The sequence below is a fragment of the Arabidopsis thaliana genome, chromosome 2, assembly GCF_000001735.4.
Source record: "Arabidopsis thaliana chromosome 2, partial sequence".
In the NCBI taxonomy this organism is placed as follows: Eukaryota; Viridiplantae; Streptophyta; class Magnoliopsida; order Brassicales; family Brassicaceae; genus Arabidopsis; species Arabidopsis thaliana.
Genome location: NC_003071.7, coordinates 1,729,421 through 1,751,354, shown reverse-complemented (window position 1 = coordinate 1,751,354; position 21,934 = coordinate 1,729,421). Strand labels below are relative to the sequence as shown.

Sequence of the window (21,934 nt, the reverse complement as noted above, 5' to 3'; positions counted from 1 at the left end):
AACACTAAAGCCCAAAAATTCACTATAACCTAAAAACAAATTAAACAGGGATTGGCTGCTGACATCTTCACCGAATTAGGGTCAGTCACTTTGAAAAGATCTACAACCGTTTTTAAAATGATTTACAACCGTTTTTAAAAGAGAATATCAACCGTTGAAAAAGTTACAGTAATGTTAAACACTGTATCTATTACTAATTGGGCCTAGGCCTGTTATTTAGAAAAACAAACTGTTTTAGTAAAAAAACACTAAAAGCCCAAAAAACACTAAAGCCCAAAAATTCACTATAACCCAAAAACAAAAAAGGAAGGGAACCGTGAAAAGACAACAAAAACGTAACCAAGAAAAAAAAATATAAAAAAATACAAACTGTCGTCTTCGTCTTCTTCCTTTCAACAATCTGAAGAAAATCTGATTATCCAGCAAAAAGGAAGCAATTGAAGGTAACTAATTTACGAAACTGAAGTTTAACATTTGGGTTTATTCGATTTTTGCCGAATCTCTTTTTTGTTCTAGCATTTCTAGGTTTTTCGGTTGAAAACGAAACAAGTAAAATAGATTGATATTTGGGATTTTGAAGGAGTGTTGGAAGTTGTTATATAATTTTGATAGATTTATGTTTTAAAGTTTGATGTTTGGGTTTCAAAAACCTTCAAAGAAGATTTCAAATGCCGATTAACTTCTCTGTTGTAGCAATTTCAAAGTTTTTTCGTTTGGAAACTTCAACAGTAAATAGATTGATGTTTGGGTTTGTGTTTTAATTTATAGATCCTCACTTAATTTATGGGTTACCAGTTGATTGGAGTTGGTTTGGAAAAGGTTTTTTTTTTTCTATTTTCAGCGGCTATGTTCTTTGAAAAGGATTAAAATTTTGTTTTTGGAATGGTTTCAAAACGGTCTTTAAAAAGGATTATGGAGTAATGACTGTGTTTTACAAGGGTTTTTAAAGTCTTAAAACGACTTGTAATGACTTTGAAAAATGGTTTTACAAGGGTTTTTAAAGTTCTTTAAACGACTTGTAATGACTATGTTTATGTTTCAAAAACTACAAATGCATAATAGATTTTCAAAAATGGTTTTTAAAACCATTTCAAAACTGTGTTAATTTAATGACTGTGTTAATGTATTTAATCAGGTTTTGAGAAATATGAGTACAAAGAAACTGTTCTTCCCTAAAAGACTGTTCCAACCAGACAGCGAAGTAGATAATATTACAAGGGTATCAAAGCATTCATCCTTCAAAATTGTCTCGACTGTCAGGAAAGCTTTAGAACCGATAGAGTTCAACACATTAATGGACACATTCTTGGGTCCTATAGTGGAATTCGCTGAAATGGACTTAGCATTTTTAAGCCATATCGTTCATCATTTACTCCAGAGAAGAATACTAACCAACAATGACGAATTGCGGTTTGTATTTGCTGATCAACCTATGCGATTCTCCCTGAGAGAGTTTATCATAACAACAGGACTTCCAATGGATGATGAATCAGGAAGCAGTCCAAATGTGAAGAGAAAGAAGAAAGAAAAGTGGTGGATAAAAGATAATCAGACTTTGAAGGGAAAGCAGAAAAAAGATGTGTGGATTAACAAAGAAATGACTTTTTTAGATCTTACATATGTTTTGGAAAAGCGTTCTAAAAAGATGCAGCCAGAGGAGAGACTGAGATTGGCGGGTTCGTTACTAGTGGAGGGCATATTGCTAGCTCAAAATCCGACTACCATGCTGCCAATTGAGAATCTGAAGAGAGCTACTGATTTCGAAAAGTTCTGTAAGTATCCATGGGCGCAGATTGTGTACTCATATTTGGTAACTGAAGTGAAGAGAATCGGTAATGACTATTTGTTAAGGAAACAATATGGTCTATTTGGATTTGTTCAATCAATTCAGATATGGGCATTATCATCGGTTCAGAAGTTGGGAGAAAAGTTTGGCACTAGAGATGAATCATCTAGTGGAAATATTCCATTAATTCTCCAATGGAGATCAACATCGTCTCCTAGTGCAAAAGCTATAACAATGATAGCAGATGGTGACAAGGTACATTTTCTTAGCTGTGGCTTTTTTTTTTTATGTTTTAAACACTGTTTATAAATAAAGAGTATGTTTTACAATAGTTTTTACAATCAAGTTTTAAAGATTTACAAAGGGTTAAAAGCAATTTAAACTATTTACAACGGATTTTAAAAGGTTAATTAAGAATTGTGCATTATTTTTACACAGTTTGGAATTTTGTTTATCTTTGCAGGTTGAAGTGACACCAATAGTTGGTGTTCATACTCATGAATACGACCACTTGGTTTCACAGAAGAATCCTGAAGACAAGGATCTGTTGGATGTTTTTGATCTTGTGATCAAAGGATATAGAATGAGCAAGAAGGATTGGTGTCAGAGATGGATTCAAGTGGAACAAGGACATCAAGGAAGAATTGATCATGTCTTGAAACCTGCAATTGAAACAGTTGTGCATCAAAGCAGAAAAAGGAAATCAATGTCCTTTGGTGAGAAGGTAAAACTGGTATATGAAAATTGGGAGGTTCTTAAGAAGAAAGTTGGAAGGCTGGAGGGCTATTTAGGCATCGAAAGAGTTCCTGCCAGTTATACTAGAGAAGAACAAAAAGAAGAGGACGAAAAAAAGGAGCAGGAAGAAGAAAAGCAAGAGGAAGAAGGAAAAGAAGAGGAATTAGAAAAGGTATGTGTTTTTACAAGGGATTTTAAAAGCTTATAAATCGTGTTTTAAAGATTTTTAGCCGTTTTTAAAAGATAGGCAGTGTTAGATATGTATTTACAAGGGATTTTAAAGACTTCTTAATGGGGTTTTAAAAGATTGAAATTTGTTTTTAAAGGATAGGCAGTGTTCGATAAGATTTTACAACGGACTTTAAAAGCTTTTTAAAAGTGATTTACATGAGTAACTTGTAGTTATAAAACTTGTAATTTTATATACAGGTTGAATACAGAGGCGACGAAGGGACAGAAAAACAAGAAATCCCCAAACAAGGCAATGAAGAAATGGAAGGGGAAGAAGAAAAGCAAGAGGAAGAAGGAAAAGAAGAGGAAGAAGAAAAGATATGTGTTTTTACAAGGGATTTTAAAGACATCTTAATGGGGTTTTAAAGATTTAAATTCGGTTTAAAGGATAGGCAGTGTTCGATAAGTATTTACAACGGATTTTAAAAGCTTTTTAAAAAGTGATTTACATGAGTAACTTGTAGTTATAAAACTTATAATTTCATATACAGGTTGAATACAGAGGCGACGAAGGGACAGAAAAACAAGAAATCCCCAAACAAGGCGATGAAGAAATGGAAGGGGAAGAAGAAAAGCAAGAGGAAGAAGGAAAAGAAGAGGAAGAAGAAAAGGTATGTGTTTTTACAAGGGATTTTAAAGACATCTTAATGGGGGTTTTAAAGATTTAAATTCGTTTTAAAGGATAGGCAGTGTTCGATAAGTATTTACAACGGATTTTAAAAGCTTTTTAAAAAGTGATTTACATGAGTAACTTGTAGTTATAAAACTTGTAATTTTATATACAGGTTGAATACAGAGGCGATGAAGGGACAGAAAAACAAGAAATCCCCAAACAAGGCGATGAAGAAATGGAAGGGGAAGAAGAAAAGCAAGAGGAAGAAGGAAAAGAAGAGGAAGAAGAAAAGGTATGTGTTTTTACAAGGGATTTTAAAAGCTTATAAATCGTGTTTTAAAGATTTTTAACCGTTTTAAAAAGATAGGCAGTGTTAGATATGTATTTATAAGGGATTTTAAAGACTTCTTAATGGGGTTTTAAAAGATTGAAATTCGTTTTTAAAGGGTAGGCAGTGTTCGATAAGATTTTACAACGGATTTTAAAAGCTTTTTAAAAGTGATTTACATGACTAATAACTGTGTCCTGGCTTGTATTTGGGAACTTGTAATTATTTATACAGGTTGAATACAGAGATCATCATTCTACTTGCAATGTTGAAGAAACAGAAAAAAAAAGAGAATCCCAAACAAGGCGATGAAGAAATGGAAAGAGAAGAAGGAAAAGAAGAAAAAGTAGAAGAACATGATGAATATAATGATGTTGCAGATCAAGAAGCGTATATAAATTTGTCAGATGATGAAAATAATGATACTGCACCCATAGAGAAAGAATCACAAAAAAAAAAAAAAGAAACAAATGTCTGCTTTCCTTAACTTTTTAAAAAGACATGATAAAATTGTCAAAAAATAAAAATTTTGTTTTGATGTTTTGGTTTATAGGTTTTAAAAGAAGAAAGCGTAGAAGAACATGATGAACATGATGAGACTGAAGATCAAGAAGCATATGTAATTTTGTCAGATGATGAAGATAATGGGACTACACCCACAGAGAAAGAATCACAACCTCAAAAAGAAGAAACAACAGAGGTTTGCATTCCTTAATTGTTTAAAAAGACATGATAAAATTGTCAAAAAATAAAAATTTGTTTTGATGTTTTGGTTTACAGGTTCCAAAAGAAGAAAACGTAGAAGAACATGATGAACATGATGAGACTGAAGATCAAGAAGCATATGTAATTTTGTCAGATGATGAAGATAATGGGACTGCACCCACCGAGAAAGAATCACAACCTCAAAAAGAAGAAACAACAGAGGTCTGCATTCCTTAATTGTTTAAAAAGACATGATAAAATTGTCAAAAAATAAAAATTTGTTTTGATGTTTTTGTTTACAGGTTCCAAGAGAGACCAAGAAAGATGATGAAGATGTTAATCAAACACCACTCTCTACGCAAGAAGAAGAAATCCCCCAGGGACAGAGCAGTCGTAAGTTCTTTTTACATTCACAGATGATTTGCCTTGATAAACAACTTCTAAATATTTTTTTTTTTTTTTTTTTTGTATCAGTTCAAACTCCTTTGACGCCGGTCATGTTGAGTCAGGAAGTAATGGAAGAAATTGGCGTAAAAGTTAAAAAATGGGCGAAAAACAAATTAATAAGAGATCTACTATCGTCACTTGAAAAAGTAAGTTAAATTACATCATTGTTTTGCTGCAAAAGATTTTAATTCTAATCATTCTGGAATTTTTACATTTCAGATTCTTTGGCCCGACAGTAAATGGCAAAAAGTCGAAATTTGGGAAATGTGGGACGAGAAGAAATACAAATTAGCATTAAAGAAAGCAACGTTACTCATTCATCCTGACAAACTGCCTCGAGCTCATCCAGAAGTGAAATACCTAGCTGAACAAATCTGCAAGATAATAATGGTTAGTGTTAAACTCTTCTTTTGTATAACGATATATCTTTAAAAACTTGAATATTATTGTTATGCAAAAAATAACTTACAGGTTGAATTTTATTTGCAGGTAGAGAAGGACAGAGCTACTAAGGCAAAAATGGATTTAGTTATTTAGACTGACTTATTTCAAACATGTTTATTTTACTTTTGTTATTTGGAATCTATGATTGTACTTGTATTTTAATTATGACTGTCAAATCTAATCAAAATGCTTTACTATTGTCAACTGTTTATGGTTTTATAAGAATTGTCATGATTTACAAGTGATTTTAAAGGCATAAACAGCTTACATGGTTTGCTATCGGTTTTTAAGGATAATAAAGTGGTAAAGCATGATTTACAAGGGATTTTAAAAGCTTTTAAAAGGGGTTTACTTGATTAACAATCGTTTAAGAAGAATAAGTTAATGTCAGAAACTGATTTATAAGAGATTTTAAAAGCTTGTAAAAGTGTTTAACTTGATTTACAATTGTTAAAAGTATATGTAAGTGGCATAACGAAATATTTACAAGGTATTTTAAAAGGATTTTCAAAGACATTTTAAACAGGCTTTTACAAAATATGTTAAAAAGGTAAATTATTGGAATTACTATTAAAATTACTTGTAAAGTTTGATAGTAATTTTAGTAAACGACTTACAAGACATTTTAAAAGATTCAAGTTAAAAGCTTGTAAAAGTGTTTAACTTGATTTACAATCGTTTAAAGTATATGTAAGTGGCATAACGAAAGATTTACAAGGTATTTTAAAAGGATTTAAACAGACGTTTTAAACAGGATCTTACAAGAGATTTTAAAAGGTAAAATATTGGAATAACCTTCAAAATTACTTGTAAAAGTTTGATAGTAATTTTAACAAACGAGAGTAATGACACGACACAATGAAGAAAATATTAAAAAACCCAACAATATTCAATTCTTTGGAGATAAAGATATATCTAAATTGCAGCAACACAAGTTGAATTGTTGTGACCCGACTGACCACACCTACTGCATTTGTGTAATTTTGGTTTTGGCTGAGACCGTCCATGCTCCCAAACAGAAGGTATCCTCTTTTTCTTCCGTCTGCCACTAGGTACACGAGTAGAAGGTGGGAGACAAATAACTTCACTAATAGTTTCTGGAATCTCCCAATATTCCATATCACCATTTGGGTGAATGCTCTTTGAATATGCTTGACGCCACCTATAAATTACAGCGATGTAAACTGAGATTAAAACCACATAAACACAGATAAAACCATAAAAAGAGATATTAAAACATTTAAAAATGCCTGTAAAGTTGTGAAGAATAGAGATAAAACTTGTAAGTAGAATGAAACTCATCAACAAACATGTTTTCGTTCAGATTGATATGTTTAGCAGAAGCAATTCCATGTGCGCAAGGAAATTTATCAATATCAAACATACAACATGTGCAAGTCCTTTTGTCTAGATTAACCAAATGCGTTTTGGTATCTCCTTTTACCTCAAACTCTTCTTGATTAACTTGACAAACCTCAAGCCATCGTGTTGAAGTATCATATGACGCTTTCATTTTCTTCCCTACATTTATAGTAACAGCAGACGGATGTTGACTACTCTCTTCACGTCGCTCATTAAACCATCTTGTCATAATAGATCTGATTGACTCAAATAGGCAAACAATCGGATACTCGCGGTTCTGTTTCAACAAGGCATTAACAGATTCAGCTAGATTAGATGTCATGATGTTGTACCGATTTGAAGGAGAATAAGCTCGAGACCATTTCCTAACATCTACCTCCCAAAGATATTGTGCTAACTTTTTATCACTATTAGTGATTTCCCAGAACAAAGAATCAAATTCTGTCTTCGTGTAAACTCTAGAAGCCGCATAGTAAACTGGAATAAGTGAAGAACCTCTGAAATGGGTTTCCAAGTTTTTTTGCAAATGAAAAGTGCAAAGTCCATTATGAGCAAGTGGATAATTCCCTGAAAGTCCGCTTGCAATAGAAGCAGCTCGATCAGACACAAAAACTAAATCATTCTCATCAGGGATTATATTCAGCAAACACTTCAAAAACCAGTCCCATGACGCGTCATTTTCAGAGTCAACTATTGCAAAAGCAATAGGATACAAATTAAAATTCCCATCCTGAGCTGAGGCACCAAGCAAAGTCCCTTTAAACTTTGATATCAGATGGGCACCATCAATAGATATGACTTTTTTCATCAACTTATAACCTCTAATTGATGCACCAAAAGCCAGAAACGCATACTTAAACTTATTAGCAGAATCTTTTTTGAAAAAAGTGATAGAACCTGGATTCGTCACTTGTACCCTGTGGAACCACCTCGGTAAAACCTCAAAACTATCATCAGGTAAACCCCTCGCAAGTTCTGCTGCATGTTCTTGAACTCTCCAAGCCTTCGAATAATTGATTCCAACTCCATGATCTTTTCTAAATATTTCTATCAGCTGTTTAGGTCTGAGGGGAAGTTTTCCTCCTTCAAAATGGTTACTTATCAATCTTCCTAATGTCCTTGCAGATGCTTGACGATGACTAACATTCCTTAATGAAGAGTCACAACTGTGATGACTAACATACTTCCGAATAACATAACTCTCGGATCCACCAGCCCTAGTTGCACGTAGTCTCCAACTACAGTTTTCATCAATACAATGAAGAACATACTTCGTGAGATCTGATTTCACTGTATGAAACTCAAAGCTGTGCTTCACTGCAGACATCCGCAACGTGAATACCATTTCATCTTTGTCTTTGAAAAATTTTCCAATAAACAAAGAATCAGCATCACTTAGACCAGTTGAAAACGCAGAACTAGAATACTGTTGATCAAGAATACTAGATGTTTCAGATACACACGCCTCAATAATCCTAGAGGTTAACCTCGGCTGCCAAAATAAAAAGCTTACCTCAAACATCAATCTTTCTTAAATAATGATTTTACAAGGATTTTTAAAAGGGGTTTAAAAACGTTAATAATGATTTTACAAGATTTTTTAAAAGGATTATTACCTGAGTAGTAGATGCAGAATGAGAAGCAAAAGGATATGAAGTCGTCTCAGCCTGTAATAAACTCAATCACTGACTTAATAATGATTTTACAAGGATTTTTAAAAGGGGTTTAAAAACGTTAATAATGATTTTACAAGGATTTTTAAAAGGGGTTTAAAAACGTTAATAATGATTTTACAAGGATTTTTAAAACGATTAGTACCTGAGCATTAGGGATAGAATGAGAAACAAAAGGATTTGAAGTAGGCTCAGCCTGTAATAAGCACAATCACTGACTTAATAATGATTTTACAAGGATTTTTAAAATTATAACACAAGAAGGTTATTGAAAAACCTGCTCAACTGTCACAGAAATTTGCTCTACAGTCAAACATAACTGAAGCAATCCTCCACTCTGTGAGAATTTGTGCATAAAAGTTGCAAGCAGTCTATCGTTCCTAATATAAAGAGGATGAGATTGTATGGTTGTAGACGTGGAGACTAACTTGTAACTAAGCTTCAAAGAATTGGTTGAACTATCTATTTGAAAATCCTCTACAAGAATATCAACCAACGCGTGATAGGTAATGTGCTCATCAATGAGCACTAAAGAAGCTCCTAATTCAATGTCTAATTCAAATTCCCAAGTCATATTGTTTGTCAACTTCCACAAGGCACAAACAGAATACAATTCTAGCATTATAACCTGATAAGATAAATAACAACAAAATCAACAGCCACAAAAACACTGTCACTACAAAGAGAAGAAAGGTTTACAAATCGTTTTAAAGAGTAAGTAAGTAGCATAGAATAATTTACAAGGGATTTTAAAAGCTTTGAAAAGTGGTTAACATGGTTTACAAATCGTTTTAAAGAGTAAGTAAGTAGCATAGAATAATTTACAAGGGATTTTAAAAGCTTTGAAAAGTGGTTAACATGGTTTACAAATCGTTTTAAAGCGTAAGTAAGTAGCATAGAATAATTTACAAGGGATTTTAAAAGCTTTGAAAAGTGGTTAACATGGTTTACAAATCGTTTTAAAGCGTAAGTGGCATAGATCTATCACGAAAGCATATGCAAAAGAGGTAAACACTAAATCAGAATCAAAATCTATTACGAAATAGTATAACGAATTCACATAAGCAAATCTATCACGAAACAGTATAACGAATTCAAAAGGATTTTAGAACAGTATAACGAATGTACAAGGATTTTAGAAACAAATTCAATCATCAAATCTCAAACAAAATTCAAATTCGAAGCTGAAGCAAATGTCAAACTGTCGATTGAATCAGGATTCAAATAACGAATTCACATAATCAACAACAAAAATCGAATAAACCAATTCGAAAACGAAGATTTAAGCTAACATTATAAAATCAAACCTGGGAAACGTAAGAGATTCGACGGCGACACACAGCTCTACTTACGACGGCGAAGATGGGTTTTCACGGCGAGTAAACTCACTATTTCCGACGGCATGGGATTCAACGACATTCACAATTTCCGATGGAAGAAGAAGAGAGAGAGTGAAGAAATGAATTAGGTCTGTGGGTAGCTCATTAAGGGTAATTTGGGGAGAAAAGTATTAGAAAGGGTAGAAATGAAAATGGCAAAAAAGGGTAGAGTTGCAAAAGGGCATTGAGAAAAGGGCATTAGAGTGAATTATTCAAAAATTAATTTGTGTGTTTTGAATTTATATTTCTCGGATTTATATGAACAATTCAACTAGTTTAACTTGGTTCAACTTATTGGATTAGATTAAAAACATGTATGTATTTGTTTCCGTGATAATTTTTAATTTAATTAGTTGAACTAGTTCAAATGTCTATTCTTTGGTTTTCGTAGTAACATTTAATATAATTAGTTCAACTAGTTCGATTTAGTAACGCTAAAATGTTTAAATTTTTTAAATTGATAATTTATTATACACGTAAAATTATATACGAATATCTAAAGCTATAAATAAATAATTTTATATCAATGCAATAAAATTTAATATTTTCTAAAAAACAATGTTGTTTTCATATAATACACCCCTTCTAATACAAGGAACATTTAGTATATGATCACCTTATATGAAGTAAAATAGGTGAAAACTAAGCTTTTACCGATGTAATATTATGAAAACTTTGGAAATGCAAAATAATAGAGACAAAGTGTGAGTTCAACTTATAATTAATTATTTACCGTCTAGTTCAACTGTAAATTATGAAAACTGTGAAAAGTTCAACTATGAACACGATGGTACAACAGTACAACTATGAGTATTTTCTGCCGCAAAAAGACAAAATATTTTTTAGTGGGGTTCACATGTTGAGTAAATATAACCACTAAATTAAATCCAGCGTTTTTGTAGGGTCCATATACAGAATATTTATGTTTTTCTTATTTTTTTATTTTATTTTTTAAAATTAAATAAAAAGTCATTCATTAATGGTGAAATAAGAATAACACATATAGAATAGCATACAGATTAAAAAATGGCACTCCAAATTCAAATTTCTGGTTCAGGTGCATTCTTGACTGGAACTCAAACATAAGAGTGGTACTACTAATTTTTTATTTTCGAATAGTGGCATAAGAGGTGAGCCTTCACATTTTATGTTGATTTTGACCATTTTTCCGATAACTTTCAAATTGCCTAAGATAGTTTGTAACTACAAAATTTAATTGTAAACATTGCCTAACATATTCACGTAATTACGAAATTGCACTTTAGAACTTCCAAATTGTAAAACTTCGGCTCCCACAGGGGAAACAAAGCGACCGTTTTGCTCATCATTATTTATAGCCGCCGGCGAATTGATCGGTAAAAAAAAAAACTTCCGACGTTTCTACAAAGTTGCGAATCATGATCTACCTCTCTAGACGCTCACTCTCTTCTCTTCTCCGATCCGGTTTCAATCTCCGCGGCGATCTTACAGCAGCAGCTGTCTCTTGTTCCTCTCTCTTCTCCGACGCGGTACGTGTTCTCTCGCACTCGAAATTTATAATTTCTCATTCGAATTGATTCAACAATCACTTCTCTTGTAATGCCATGGATAGAAGATTCGAATTTGTTTTCATCAGATAGAGATTGATTAGGATTAGGGCTTCTTGTTGTTGAATTGGAATTAGTGATGGTGTGGTGATTTACACAGGACGGTGGGATTAAGAAGTTACACTCGCGAGCTGGGAATGCAGTGTTATGGAGAAATAGTCAGCTATGTAGTTCTCAAGGAAGCTTTTTTGGACGAGGAGGACAAGTCTCAGGTTCTGTGTTTCGATGTTTCTGCAGTGGTAGTGATACTTCTCCTCCTAGCTTGGATCGGAAGTTTTTGGCTCAGCTATGGGTTGCAGATAAGAAAAAGCTAAAGGCTATGGAAAAGCGATATAAGAAAGCTTCTAAGCATAGGAACTACACTGAAAATGATGGATTTGATGTCCATTTTGAAACTGTTGAGCCTACAGTGGAGCAACCACCGGTTAGCCAGTCTATGTCTGGTCTTCTGAAGCCTAAAACTTCTGATGAGGTGACTCATTATCTTTCCTTTGGCTACTAAATCATATTTGTATGAATTGTTCTTGTAACTTGGTTAGGTACCATTTAATTCTGTGACATTAGTGTAGTCTAAAACTGAACAATACAATGTTTTTCTGTTAACTAGATGGAACCAAGTATGGGAAACTTACTACAGAAGATAAATTTTGTTACTTTTTAGTTTCTGTTTTTGTTTATTAGGTTGGAAATTTAGCTCATTGTACTCTTGTTATCCTTGCATATCTTGAAATGTAGGAGTTGGAAATCATAATCTTATTCACTTTCTTTTTAGGCCAAAATTGCAACTCTGCTTGCACGATCGAATTTGCTGGTTACAAGAGATATTGAATGGGCAAATCTGGTTCTTGGTTTTGAACAGGTATTTTTTCTGCCAATTCTCATGTTCCTCATTTGGCTATGTAATACCGTTGTTACTTGTTTCTGATGAACTAATCATACCATGTTTGTAACTTTTACATATCAAATGTCCCGTTAATTCCTACCGTTTCATCTCCTTCCTCTCCACATATATCTGATATACCACTCTTGTAATCTACTTTTGTTTCTGCAGGAAAATCGCTATATTGTAGTAGATGTTTGCTATCCTGAGGCAGTAAGTGCTATCTCAACGCATAGATTCTAGGCTTTCGTTTACGGAAGTTTTGATTGTGGAGGGCACTACTATTACATAAGACCTTGAGTTCATATAAAATTTTGCGAATTTCAAACCTCTTTTTTCTCACTTTCTTGACAGCCTGTGGGGTCTATCCGAGAACAAAGCAATTTACTGGCGCGGCAGGTTACATTCTCACTCTGAAATTTTCTTTCTCCATACCTCAACTAATATCATTATGTGTTAATACTTTAAATTGGCTGTCACCAATGAGCAGTGTTTTTAAGTTTTGACGTGTTACAACACAATTCATTGCTATTCCTAACTAGTTATGAGTATACTTGGTTAGCATGTCTGCACTTTTTTTTTTTCCTTATATGAGCATATGAATGGGAAGGCTTGAACTTTCTTTGAATAATTGATTGTCTAGGTTCAACTTTGATTGTTGAGGCTTCACTTCTTTTCACGCGTTAGATTCTCCAGTAGAAATTTTTGATTTGTTGTTTGAACATCTTTCTCTCAGGAAGGTGCATACTGTGATTTTTTTCCTCATTGAAATTCCTGTTGCTAGCTATCTATTTTTCCTCAGTTGCATGTGCTATTTCGTTTTCCTTATCTAGTCTTTTGTTTCCTATTTTTTATGTTTGGACGAAGTGCGCTGATATTGCAACTTTAAGCAAGCAATGATAGGTTTGCTTAAAAACCATGTTCTTGAGTCTTCATAATAGTAAATGTAACATTACTCACTCAAAGCTTGTGTCGCCTCTATCAGTTATCCCCATGAACTTAGAATAGATCTGATTCTGTTCTACCTCCGAGATTGTATTCAGATACATATTGTGTTGGCAGTGATTTTCATATGTGTCGACTTAAATGATAAAAACCATTCACATGTGATATTAAATATATTTGCAGCTGCTTCGTACCCGGCGCCCATTTGTTGCTTCCATAACTGATGCTTTGGGTAATGAGCTTTTCCGGGTGAGGTTTTCTTACATTCTGTTGTTTGAAAGTTTCCGGCAAGAGAATTGTTGAATTTCTTTGGAGCTGAAATAATTCCTCTACATCGTTTAGGTTCGTCGACCTTTCTGGTGGCTCACAAGTTCAATATATGCTGAAATTGATGGAGAGGTACACTTGCGTAGGATTTCAAGCCTTTAAACTGTACTCCAATGTTAACTGTTTAATTTCAGCTCATTGTCATGTCTGGTACTGGTGTAGGAAATTGGTGTTGTTCATCGACGATGGCATCTATGGAGAAGAATTTATGATTTATACCTGGGGTAAACTTTATTTCTAAGCATCTTTTTTTAATTGGCTTTCTTGAATGCTTCATTGACCTATTAGATATCCTTTTCTTTGTTATTTGGGATCAAAAGACCGTGTATGTTTGTCTGGTATAACTATTAAGAATGACATAGACTTACAGTTACAGAGCACGTCTTTTATGTACAAAGAATCAACACGTGTTATGCTCTTCGTTAATCTATCAACATCTTTGGACGAACAAAATTTCTGACATTTGATGCTTGCAGGAACAACCAGTTTGCAGTGGTAGAAAATCCTGGGTTTTGGAATTGGACATTTACAGTGAAGGATGCTGATGGGGAAGTCTTAGCCCAAATAGATCGTGATTGGAGAGGTTTTGGCTTTGAGGTTTGTTTTCTCTAACTAAATGTTATATACTTAAAGATCAGCCAAATGAAGAATCTCTTACAGGAAAAATGAATACATAGTTGATTGTGGCAACCAATAAGCCTTGAAGATTTTGAAATATTTTCAGTGCAATCTATGTTAGACTAGAAGACACATCGTAAATATAAAAATCTGAATGTCTCCTTATATATGTGATACAGATATTCACAGATGCTGGGCAGTACGTGATCCGATTTGGAAAAGCTGATGCTGCAGCCAAGACCGGCCCTGCGACACTGGTGGGTTTACTCCTGTGCCGTGGACTCTTGTACTTGTAATTTTGGTTGTTTACTTTAACATTAGACATTTGATCGAGCTTTTCTTATGCAACTCATGACAGGTAGAAGAGTTAGAAGTGAAACGGCCATTGACTTTGTCAGAAAGAGCTGTTGTCCTTACGCTTGCGATTTCACTAGATAATGATTACTTTTCAAGACATGGTGGCTGGTAAGTTTTCCTAATAACGATCGCTCTTGTATCATTGTATGAAATTTTGGCTTATTCAGTTTCTCATTAACTACAACAATGAGACAATGGACTTTATCTAAAAATCATGGTACTGGTTGTTGTTGGCAGGGGAATCCCATTCATGGCGGTGGGTGAGTAGTAGGTAGGATTCAGTTTTTCACACTCTCTGTTTCGGGTAATGACTTGTGTGGCTATCTGAAAACTTGAGCCTTGTGTTGTGTTTCTCTGTCTCGTTTCAACTCATACGAGTATGCAGAGTAAATGTAACTTTAAATCATTCGACATAAATCGGTTTATATAATGATGATTATTGTGGATGATGACCAATCTGTCGAGAAGAATGTACTATACATGTGTCCTGGGGAAAGAACGAGATCTGTCTCTCAAGTGATGGAAACGGCTACCACACGTACACGTTAGGGTGGAGTAACGGTGGTGACACCGGACGTGGTGTAACCATGCCGATCAAGTATCTGATATAGCTGATTAACTCTTCCAAGAACCAGTTTCTCCATTTTCAACTACCACTGGATTCTTCTCTACTGTTTCAACGATGTTCTCTTAAATTGAAGGATCGGAAGATTCATCATATACGGAGATAAACTCACAGAACCTATCAATATCGGCAATCGACTAAAATAAAACATCTCCTATTTCTACACTTAGCTACAACTAAAATTGTAGTCGATTAGCATAAGATTAACAAAGAGTTCCCAAAAAAAGGAAACGTAGCAAGTAGGCAAAATTGTAAATGGCTAGAAAGAAGTCGGTCGGATTAAGAATCCATATCTACATATACATTTTTGCAGTTATTCTAGTAAATAAATCTTGTATTTGGCATTTATTTACAATGACATGTCATTGGCATTAAATCTTTTCCTCTAAATTATTTGATTTGATTTTTAATTCTTGATTTAAAATATCAATCACATTATCATTCAAATTTAATCCAAACAACAAACTTCAAATCAAATTCCTTAAAATTAGCTACACATAATCATTCACAACATTTTAAAACAACTTCGAAAATGTTTGTTTCTAAAAAAACTTCAAATAAAATATTTGATCTTAATCAAAATTCCCAAAATCAAATCCAATTCAAGAATTTATAACAGGATCTATGCTAACAAAAAATATTTTTTATTTAAAGATTTTTTCCGGAATACTACAACGGGTTTAGAATTTAAAACATGATCTATGCTAACAACATTTTATTATAATTTTTTCCTTCAATATCTGTAAAAAACAAATTATGAAAATAAATTAAATACTCGAATACAGGATGATCCTAGCATATTCCAATCACAAACTAATTAAAATAATTTGCTCCCTAAAATCTTGCATGATTATATTTTTTCGATCGGTTGCTATGAATTAACGAAACATATCTAGCTTTCTTATAAATACTATACACGTAAACCTCATTTCCCATCACCAAATATATATCACAAACGTCTTACTTTAGATTGGATTCGTGTCTCTTTTCTTTTAGAAAGAGAAGCAACGTTTGAAAAGAAAAAATATTCACGAGAGAGGAAGATGACAACAATGGTGACAGAAGATTTAAACTGAAAAGCAGTGTGGGATTTTTTTTTTAAATACCAATACGATTTATTTTGTATATTTTTTTTTGCATAACATGAATATTCATAACATCGTCACGAAAAATATCAATATGATTTATTTTATCTTTTTAGTTTTTTGATATTACTTTTATTTTATTTTTCAAATTATGTATTACAGTTGGGATGTTCTTAGTAGTTCTTGATCATTTTAAGAATATGTTAAGAAGAACTAATATAGTAATTAAAAATATTTAAGAAGAAATATATTCAATGTCTTTAAATAAAAATATTATTAAAAAGAAAATAACAAAATAATGTTTAATTTCACGAGACGGAGTTATATAATAGGAAGAGTATGGTTGATACTAAAACGAGATGGTTTACCACGGGTGAAATCATACAACTAACAATTAAAATACAGTTATATAATTTAAAATATATAACAAAACAAACCATCTTAACAAAAAAAAATATAATTTTAAATTTTAAATTTTAAAAATCGACTTACGGTGTATTATATGATAAAATCAAGGGATTGTACAATATATAGAAATTAGGATTGTATATTTATAAAATACAAAACAGTATGTTACATATAAATAATTTATAAACAAATTATTTTTCAGTTTTTTTTTTTTCTAAAACAAATAGTCCCGCGGTATTAAAATCTAGTATATATATAAATACAGAACTAGTAACGATTCTCTCTCTCTTTTGTCAAACTAGGGTTTCTGATAAAACTAGGGTTTTCTCTCGATCAGAAAACAAAAATCATGTTGGTAACCACTTCTAGTAGTTGTTGTGGTCACTGGTACGTTTTTCAAGGAATCTGCATCGGCTGCAAATCAAAAGTGCACAAAAGCCAATTCCGAAAATTTGATTATATTTTCAAAGGTTTACAGCTAAGCAACGAAGCTGTGGCATTAACCAAGTCCCTTACAACAAAACACTCTTGTCTCAACGAGAAGAAACTCCACCTTGTCCTTGACTTAGACCACACACTTCTGCACTCTAAACTAGTTTCAAATCTCTCCCAAGCAGAGAGGTATCTAATCCAAGAAGCGAGTTCAAGAACAAGGGAAGATCTATGGAAATTCAGACCCATAGGACATCCCATTGATCGCTTGATAAAGCTACGACCTTTTGTTCGTGACTTCTTGAAAGAAGCCAACGAGATGTTCACGATGTTTGTTTACACAATGGGTAGTCGCATATATGCTAAAGCCATCTTGGAGATGATTGATCCGAAGAAACTCTATTTTGGTAATAGAGTGATTACAAAAGACGAGAGTCCTCGTATGAAAACGCTTAATTTGGTTTTGGCTGAGGAGCGTGGAGTGGTGATTGTTGATGATACGCGTGATATTTGGCCCCATCACAAGAATAACCTAATACAGATTCGCAAGTACAAGTATTTCAGACGCAGTGGCCTAGACTCAAATTCTTACTCTGAGAAGAAAACAGACGAGGGTGAAAATGACGGTGGATTGGCGAATGTTTTAAAACTACTCAGAGAAGTTCACCGTAGATTCTTCATAGTCGAGGTCGAGGAGGTGCTGGAGTCAATGGACGTCAGGTCGCTGCTAAAAGAAGGATATAGACTTTGATCACAACGAAGAATCTGTAGAATGATGATCTCTTCCTCTCTCTTTGAAGTTCTTTAGAAACCTCAGAATCTTTTTGAGAAATCTTTTATGTGTTTTGAGATCACTGCCTTGACAACACGGCTTCTCTTAAATTTAACACCGTTCTTAGAGAGAATCTTAGAGAATGTCACAACTTATATGCTACATAGCAAAGAAAATTCCACATTAATGTGTTTGAACAGAGAGACTCAAAAATGTTCATCATGGTCTTGCAAAATTTAACCAAATTTTAATAAAATTAAACAAATTTTTATTAAAATTGGACAACGTTTTAGTTTTTTTTGTTTCCCCGAAAACCGATCTGAATCCAACACCATCCGTATCGAAACCGAACCGAATAGTTCTGTGTTGGATTCTGTTTCGTTTATCCGAAAACCGAACCGAATCGGATCCAACACCATCCTGGCTTTGATCCAAAGAAAAAATATGTTAGCTTTCACTTGTTGCTGGGTCAAATATTACTAAGCTTTGGTGATAGTTTTAACTTTACCTAGCGTGTGTAAAAAAATTTACTTGCATAAACCTTTATGACGATCAACAAGTACCAATAAATGTAAAATTTCTCTTTTTCCTAGTTAACGTTCCTTAATGAATAAATGTAAAAGTTCTAATTTTTTCTAGTTAATTTAACAAAATGTAAAACTTAAAATTTTTACGGATGTTTACATATATGTAAATGGCCTATGAAAAAGAAGACGAGAGAAATTTTGGCAGAAAGAAGAAGTTTTTCGTGTGTGTTGTAAAACAATATGGCCTATGAAGTCATCAAGGTTATCGCAATCGTGGGCGTTGCATTGATCATCATCATCATGATGCTGTTGGGTTATGCATGGTTTGTCTGTCGCCCCCGAGAAAAGATTGAACCCAATGTGTTATTTAGCTGAGCTTGATTTGTATTAATCCTTAGCTATTTTGTCTTCCGATGTTTTTTTTTTTTTTTTTATAATATTTATCTTAAAGTTTCTCGCCTATTTTCTGTTTTCTTTTGTATGATTTTATGATGAAATCGTTAGATTATAACATCAAATAGAATAGCATATTGATAATGCAACGCTGAAACAAACAAAAAAATTATATATTAAGGATTTTTATTTTTGGTTCAATGATATTGTAAGTTTGTAACCCTATTTTACATAATTTCACTGATGCTCTGATATCAAAAGAATACCCTTAAGGATCCAGAAACTGATTAAGTTGACGAGTCAATCTCAATCTCTAAGCAATTATCCACATGATTTGGTTGAAATGGAATAAACGCAGACATGGAGAACCACCAAGTGATGCAGACCAAATAATTAAGTTTGTGGATCGTCTAATACGCAACAAAGTCTCCTCCACCCATCTACATGACCCTCACAAACTGGAAGATGGGCTGAGTATATGGAATTAACACCCAACTTCTGTCTGTTTTTTCAGTAAACCATTTGATACAACATTCGATATACGGATCCACATGTACTGTAACATGGTTTTTTGGTGAACAAATTTTACACTCATTCACAAAAAAAAGATGTAATTAAATATAATATCCTCTATATATTAAAAGAAAATAAGGTTAAACGTAGATTGAAGATTCAGATATATATTTGAAAACTTTATAAAGATTTTAACAGGATTTAAAATGATTTACGAGGGTTTTTAACAACTTTACAAAGTTTTTAAAAAACTTTACTAGTTTTTTTTCAATGCATGTTTTTAGCTGGAAAAAAATTGTTACGGAGAAAAAAAATTGGCGCGAATTTTTTTTTGGCGGGAAAACAATTGGCAGAATTTTCTTTTTGTCAGAAAAAAAAATATTTTGGCGCCAAAATATTTCAGTTTATAATTTCATATTCTCATTAGATGAGGGTAATTTGGTCATTTTTCTCAAGAGAACATGTATTTTTTAAAATGGACAACAGAAAAGTTATTGCTGCAAAAAGGTAGTAGAAAAAGGTACTTTTGCAAATTCCCCTTTACTTTTTAGAGTTTCTTATTTTTTAAGATAATAAAAAGTTATATCTTTAATAACACATGTAAACATCTTATCGTTAGACTTGGCACGTTTCATGATCTCGTGAGTTAGTAATTTTTAAAACTGTATTTTATATAATAAGATATGATACACCCTCGTTACCGATATATTAGCTTTAAATGGTAACCATCAAACAGAAAAAAAAAATGAACATTGTTTTTCTTTAATTTTCAAAGAAGTACGTAATATATTTAATACATATGGACTCCACAAAATTTGCCATCATTCTTTTTTATAAGGAAGATTATACAACAAAAGTATTGCTCACCAAATTTGGTGAGGAACAAGAGAACCAAATATATCTACAAAAAAATAATTATTAAAAATTAAAAATACTGTAGCAATTATAAATTTACATAAACGATTAAATGAATATTATACTATAAATTAATATTTTTGAAATAACTTTTATAAGGTATAGAATTGTGTTTAAAACAAAATTTCATGTTCAGTTAAATATTGTGATTTAAGTTTAAACTAAAATTGACAAGTAATTAAGTTTTGAAGATATATTTCTATATGAAATAAAATTTATGAATTTCAAGTACTATCCACAATATCTATTACTTTAAATTTAATCTTAAATACTAATAATTTTAAAGTTCTTTTTATTTTCTAAAGAATTACTTTTATTCGTCTTCCTCTGATTCATTCTTTTTGTTTTCTAGTTCTTGAACTATCAACTTATCCACTCCAAAACAAATGGCATCTAAAGCGTTTTTTCTGTTGTTCATCTTACTATTTCTTACATGTAAGTCTATTCCTTTTTTTCTTTTAAATTTATGTATATGAAATTTCGATTTGTTATTTTCTATCTAAAAAAATATGAACTTAAGATTATAACATTGAATCTTTTTTAAATAGTAGTGGTAATTAAAAAACGAATACTATGAAATTGATGGATTACTATAATTTTAGTTTTTCACCATCAACATATATTCTTTTAAAACAAACTCAATGATCGTCACCATATTAAAAAAAAAGAAAAATTAATAGTCAACATATTCAGATTATTTCATTAAAAAAGTCAGAAGACATTAAAAATATATCGATCTATATTTTAATGGAAAAAATAAATATCTACCATCTAATATATATGTACATCTATGTATATCTATATGCTTCATAAGTTTTCAATTTAAATTTGAACTGAAAACAGGAAAAAAAAAATCTTAGATCAATATTTCAGATCCGCTAAAGAAATTGCCGGTGCCAACTTTGCATGATTATTTCTATTTTTCTACAAAGTATTTAGAAGGTAGTGTTGACCAAAAAAATCTAATATTAAATGGTTACCTTTGAACAACCAAATTAAAAATGGAAATAATACAAAGACCACAAAAAGAATTTGAACAATCAAACAGCTATATAGTCACTGAAATCTTTGCTCAAACACACGAAATTTGAGAAAACTTATTTACCTTTTAATCTTCTAATCTATCAATGACGTCAAGAGCAAAATCACTTTTCATTTTCTTCTTTCTCATTTCTTGTAAGTTTTTATCTTTATATCTCTATTATACGCATCTAAAACAACACTAATTCTGAAACATGTTTAAATGTGATTGTTAAATAATTTATTTGTACATCATGTAGGTACTTTCATGTTGCTCGAGACCGATGCATCAAGAAATAAGCTTAGTAGCTATATTCCGTTGTGCGGATCGAACACTTATTGTGGTGGCCTATGGTGTCCTAAAAAAGGAGGAAAGTATTCATGTATCAGTATGAGTTGTGACATTCAGGAAGATTGTCCAAAACTTGTTCGTTGCAAAAACTCTCCAGGTCCTTATTGTATGGAAGGATTTTGCACTTGTTAAAAAAGTGCTTTGTTTTCTTATAGTGCATTAATTAATGAAATAGAATATTTTATTGGGTAATCCATTTCCCAAGCCTTATAGTCGAGATATGAATATAATCGCAATAATAAGCACTATTTAGACTGAAACCATGTTGACTACTATGTTAGCAGATATACCTTAAAGTGAAAGATATGAATTTAGAGAAGTTTTATAAAGGTTTAGATATGTATGAAAACATTTGGCTTATAAAGGTAATCTATTTTTGATAACCAAGTCTTATGATATCATGCATTCACCTTTTATTAATACGGTTAGTATAGTGTGTTTGTTCATGTGTTCTAATGCAAGGGCTAAGCCAGATA

General features: G+C 32.3%; 3 protein-coding genes and 2 pseudogenes across 5 annotated transcripts; 4 read left to right on the top strand and 1 right to left on the bottom strand.

The window, feature by feature from the left end:
- Window positions 1–1,147: 1,147 nt before the first annotated feature.
- AT2G04970 lies at window positions 1,148–5,382 on the top strand (annotated as a pseudogene; the record flags this gene model as incomplete). The annotated part of the gene is made up of 11 exons: window positions 1,148–2,041; window positions 2,250–2,693; window positions 2,951–3,076; window positions 3,244–3,363; window positions 3,538–3,657; window positions 4,247–4,393; window positions 4,474–4,620; window positions 4,701–4,791; window positions 4,873–4,991; window positions 5,065–5,235; window positions 5,335–5,382.
- An 822-nt stretch (window positions 5,383–6,204) lies between these two features.
- AT2G04950 lies at window positions 6,205–8,173 on the bottom strand (annotated as a pseudogene; the record flags this gene model as incomplete). The annotated part of the gene is made up of 1 exon: window positions 6,205–8,173.
- A 2,613-nt stretch (window positions 8,174–10,786) lies between these two features.
- Window positions 10,787–15,392, top strand: AT2G04940 (scramblase-like protein). The gene is made up of 12 exons (NM_126526.3): window positions 10,787–11,211; window positions 11,390–11,761; window positions 12,062–12,148; window positions 12,341–12,382; window positions 12,524–12,568; window positions 13,298–13,363; window positions 13,457–13,513; window positions 13,604–13,665; window positions 13,918–14,038; window positions 14,239–14,316; window positions 14,418–14,524; window positions 14,654–15,392. Exons 1-12 carry the CDS (start codon window positions 11,101–11,103, stop codon window positions 14,682–14,684), a joined length of 1,179 nt encoding a protein of 392 aa, NP_565319.1. The 5' UTR covers window positions 10,787–11,100; the 3' UTR covers window positions 14,685–15,392.
- A 1,491-nt stretch (window positions 15,393–16,883) lies between these two features.
- Window positions 16,884–17,717, top strand: AT2G04930 (Haloacid dehalogenase-like hydrolase (HAD) superfamily protein; the record flags this gene model as incomplete). Its single annotated transcript, NM_126525.1, has 1 exon — window positions 16,884–17,717. The coding sequence occupies one exon, from the start codon at window positions 16,884–16,886 to the stop codon at window positions 17,715–17,717; it is 834 nt and encodes a 277-aa protein (NP_178570.1).
- Window positions 17,718–21,164: 3,447 nt separating this feature from the next.
- Window positions 21,165–21,689, top strand: AT2G04925 (Putative membrane lipoprotein). The gene is made up of 2 exons (NM_001036245.3): window positions 21,165–21,262; window positions 21,367–21,689. Exons 1-2 carry the CDS (start codon window positions 21,214–21,216, stop codon window positions 21,588–21,590), a joined length of 273 nt encoding a protein of 90 aa, NP_001031322.1. The 5' UTR covers window positions 21,165–21,213; the 3' UTR covers window positions 21,591–21,689.
- The last annotated feature ends 245 nt before the right edge of the window (window positions 21,690–21,934 follow it).

Coding starts and splice junctions, on each gene's coding strand:
- AT2G04940 (NM_126526.3), top strand. CDS start 11,101: ATGATCTACCTCTCTAGACGCTCACTCTCTTCTCTTCTCCGATCCGGT. Junction 12,383..12,523: donor ATGTTTGCTATCCTGAGGCA/GTAAGTGCTATC, acceptor CTTTCTTGACAG/CCTGTGGGGTCTATCCGAGA. Junction 14,039..14,238: donor GGAGAGGTTTTGGCTTTGAG/GTTTGTTTTCTC, acceptor TATGTGATACAG/ATATTCACAGATGCTGGGCA.
- AT2G04925 (NM_001036245.3), top strand. CDS start 21,214: ATGACGTCAAGAGCAAAATCACTTTTCATTTTCTTCTTTCTCATTTCT. Junction 21,263..21,366: donor TTTCTTCTTTCTCATTTCTT/GTAAGTTTTTAT, acceptor TACATCATGTAG/GTACTTTCATGTTGCTCGAG.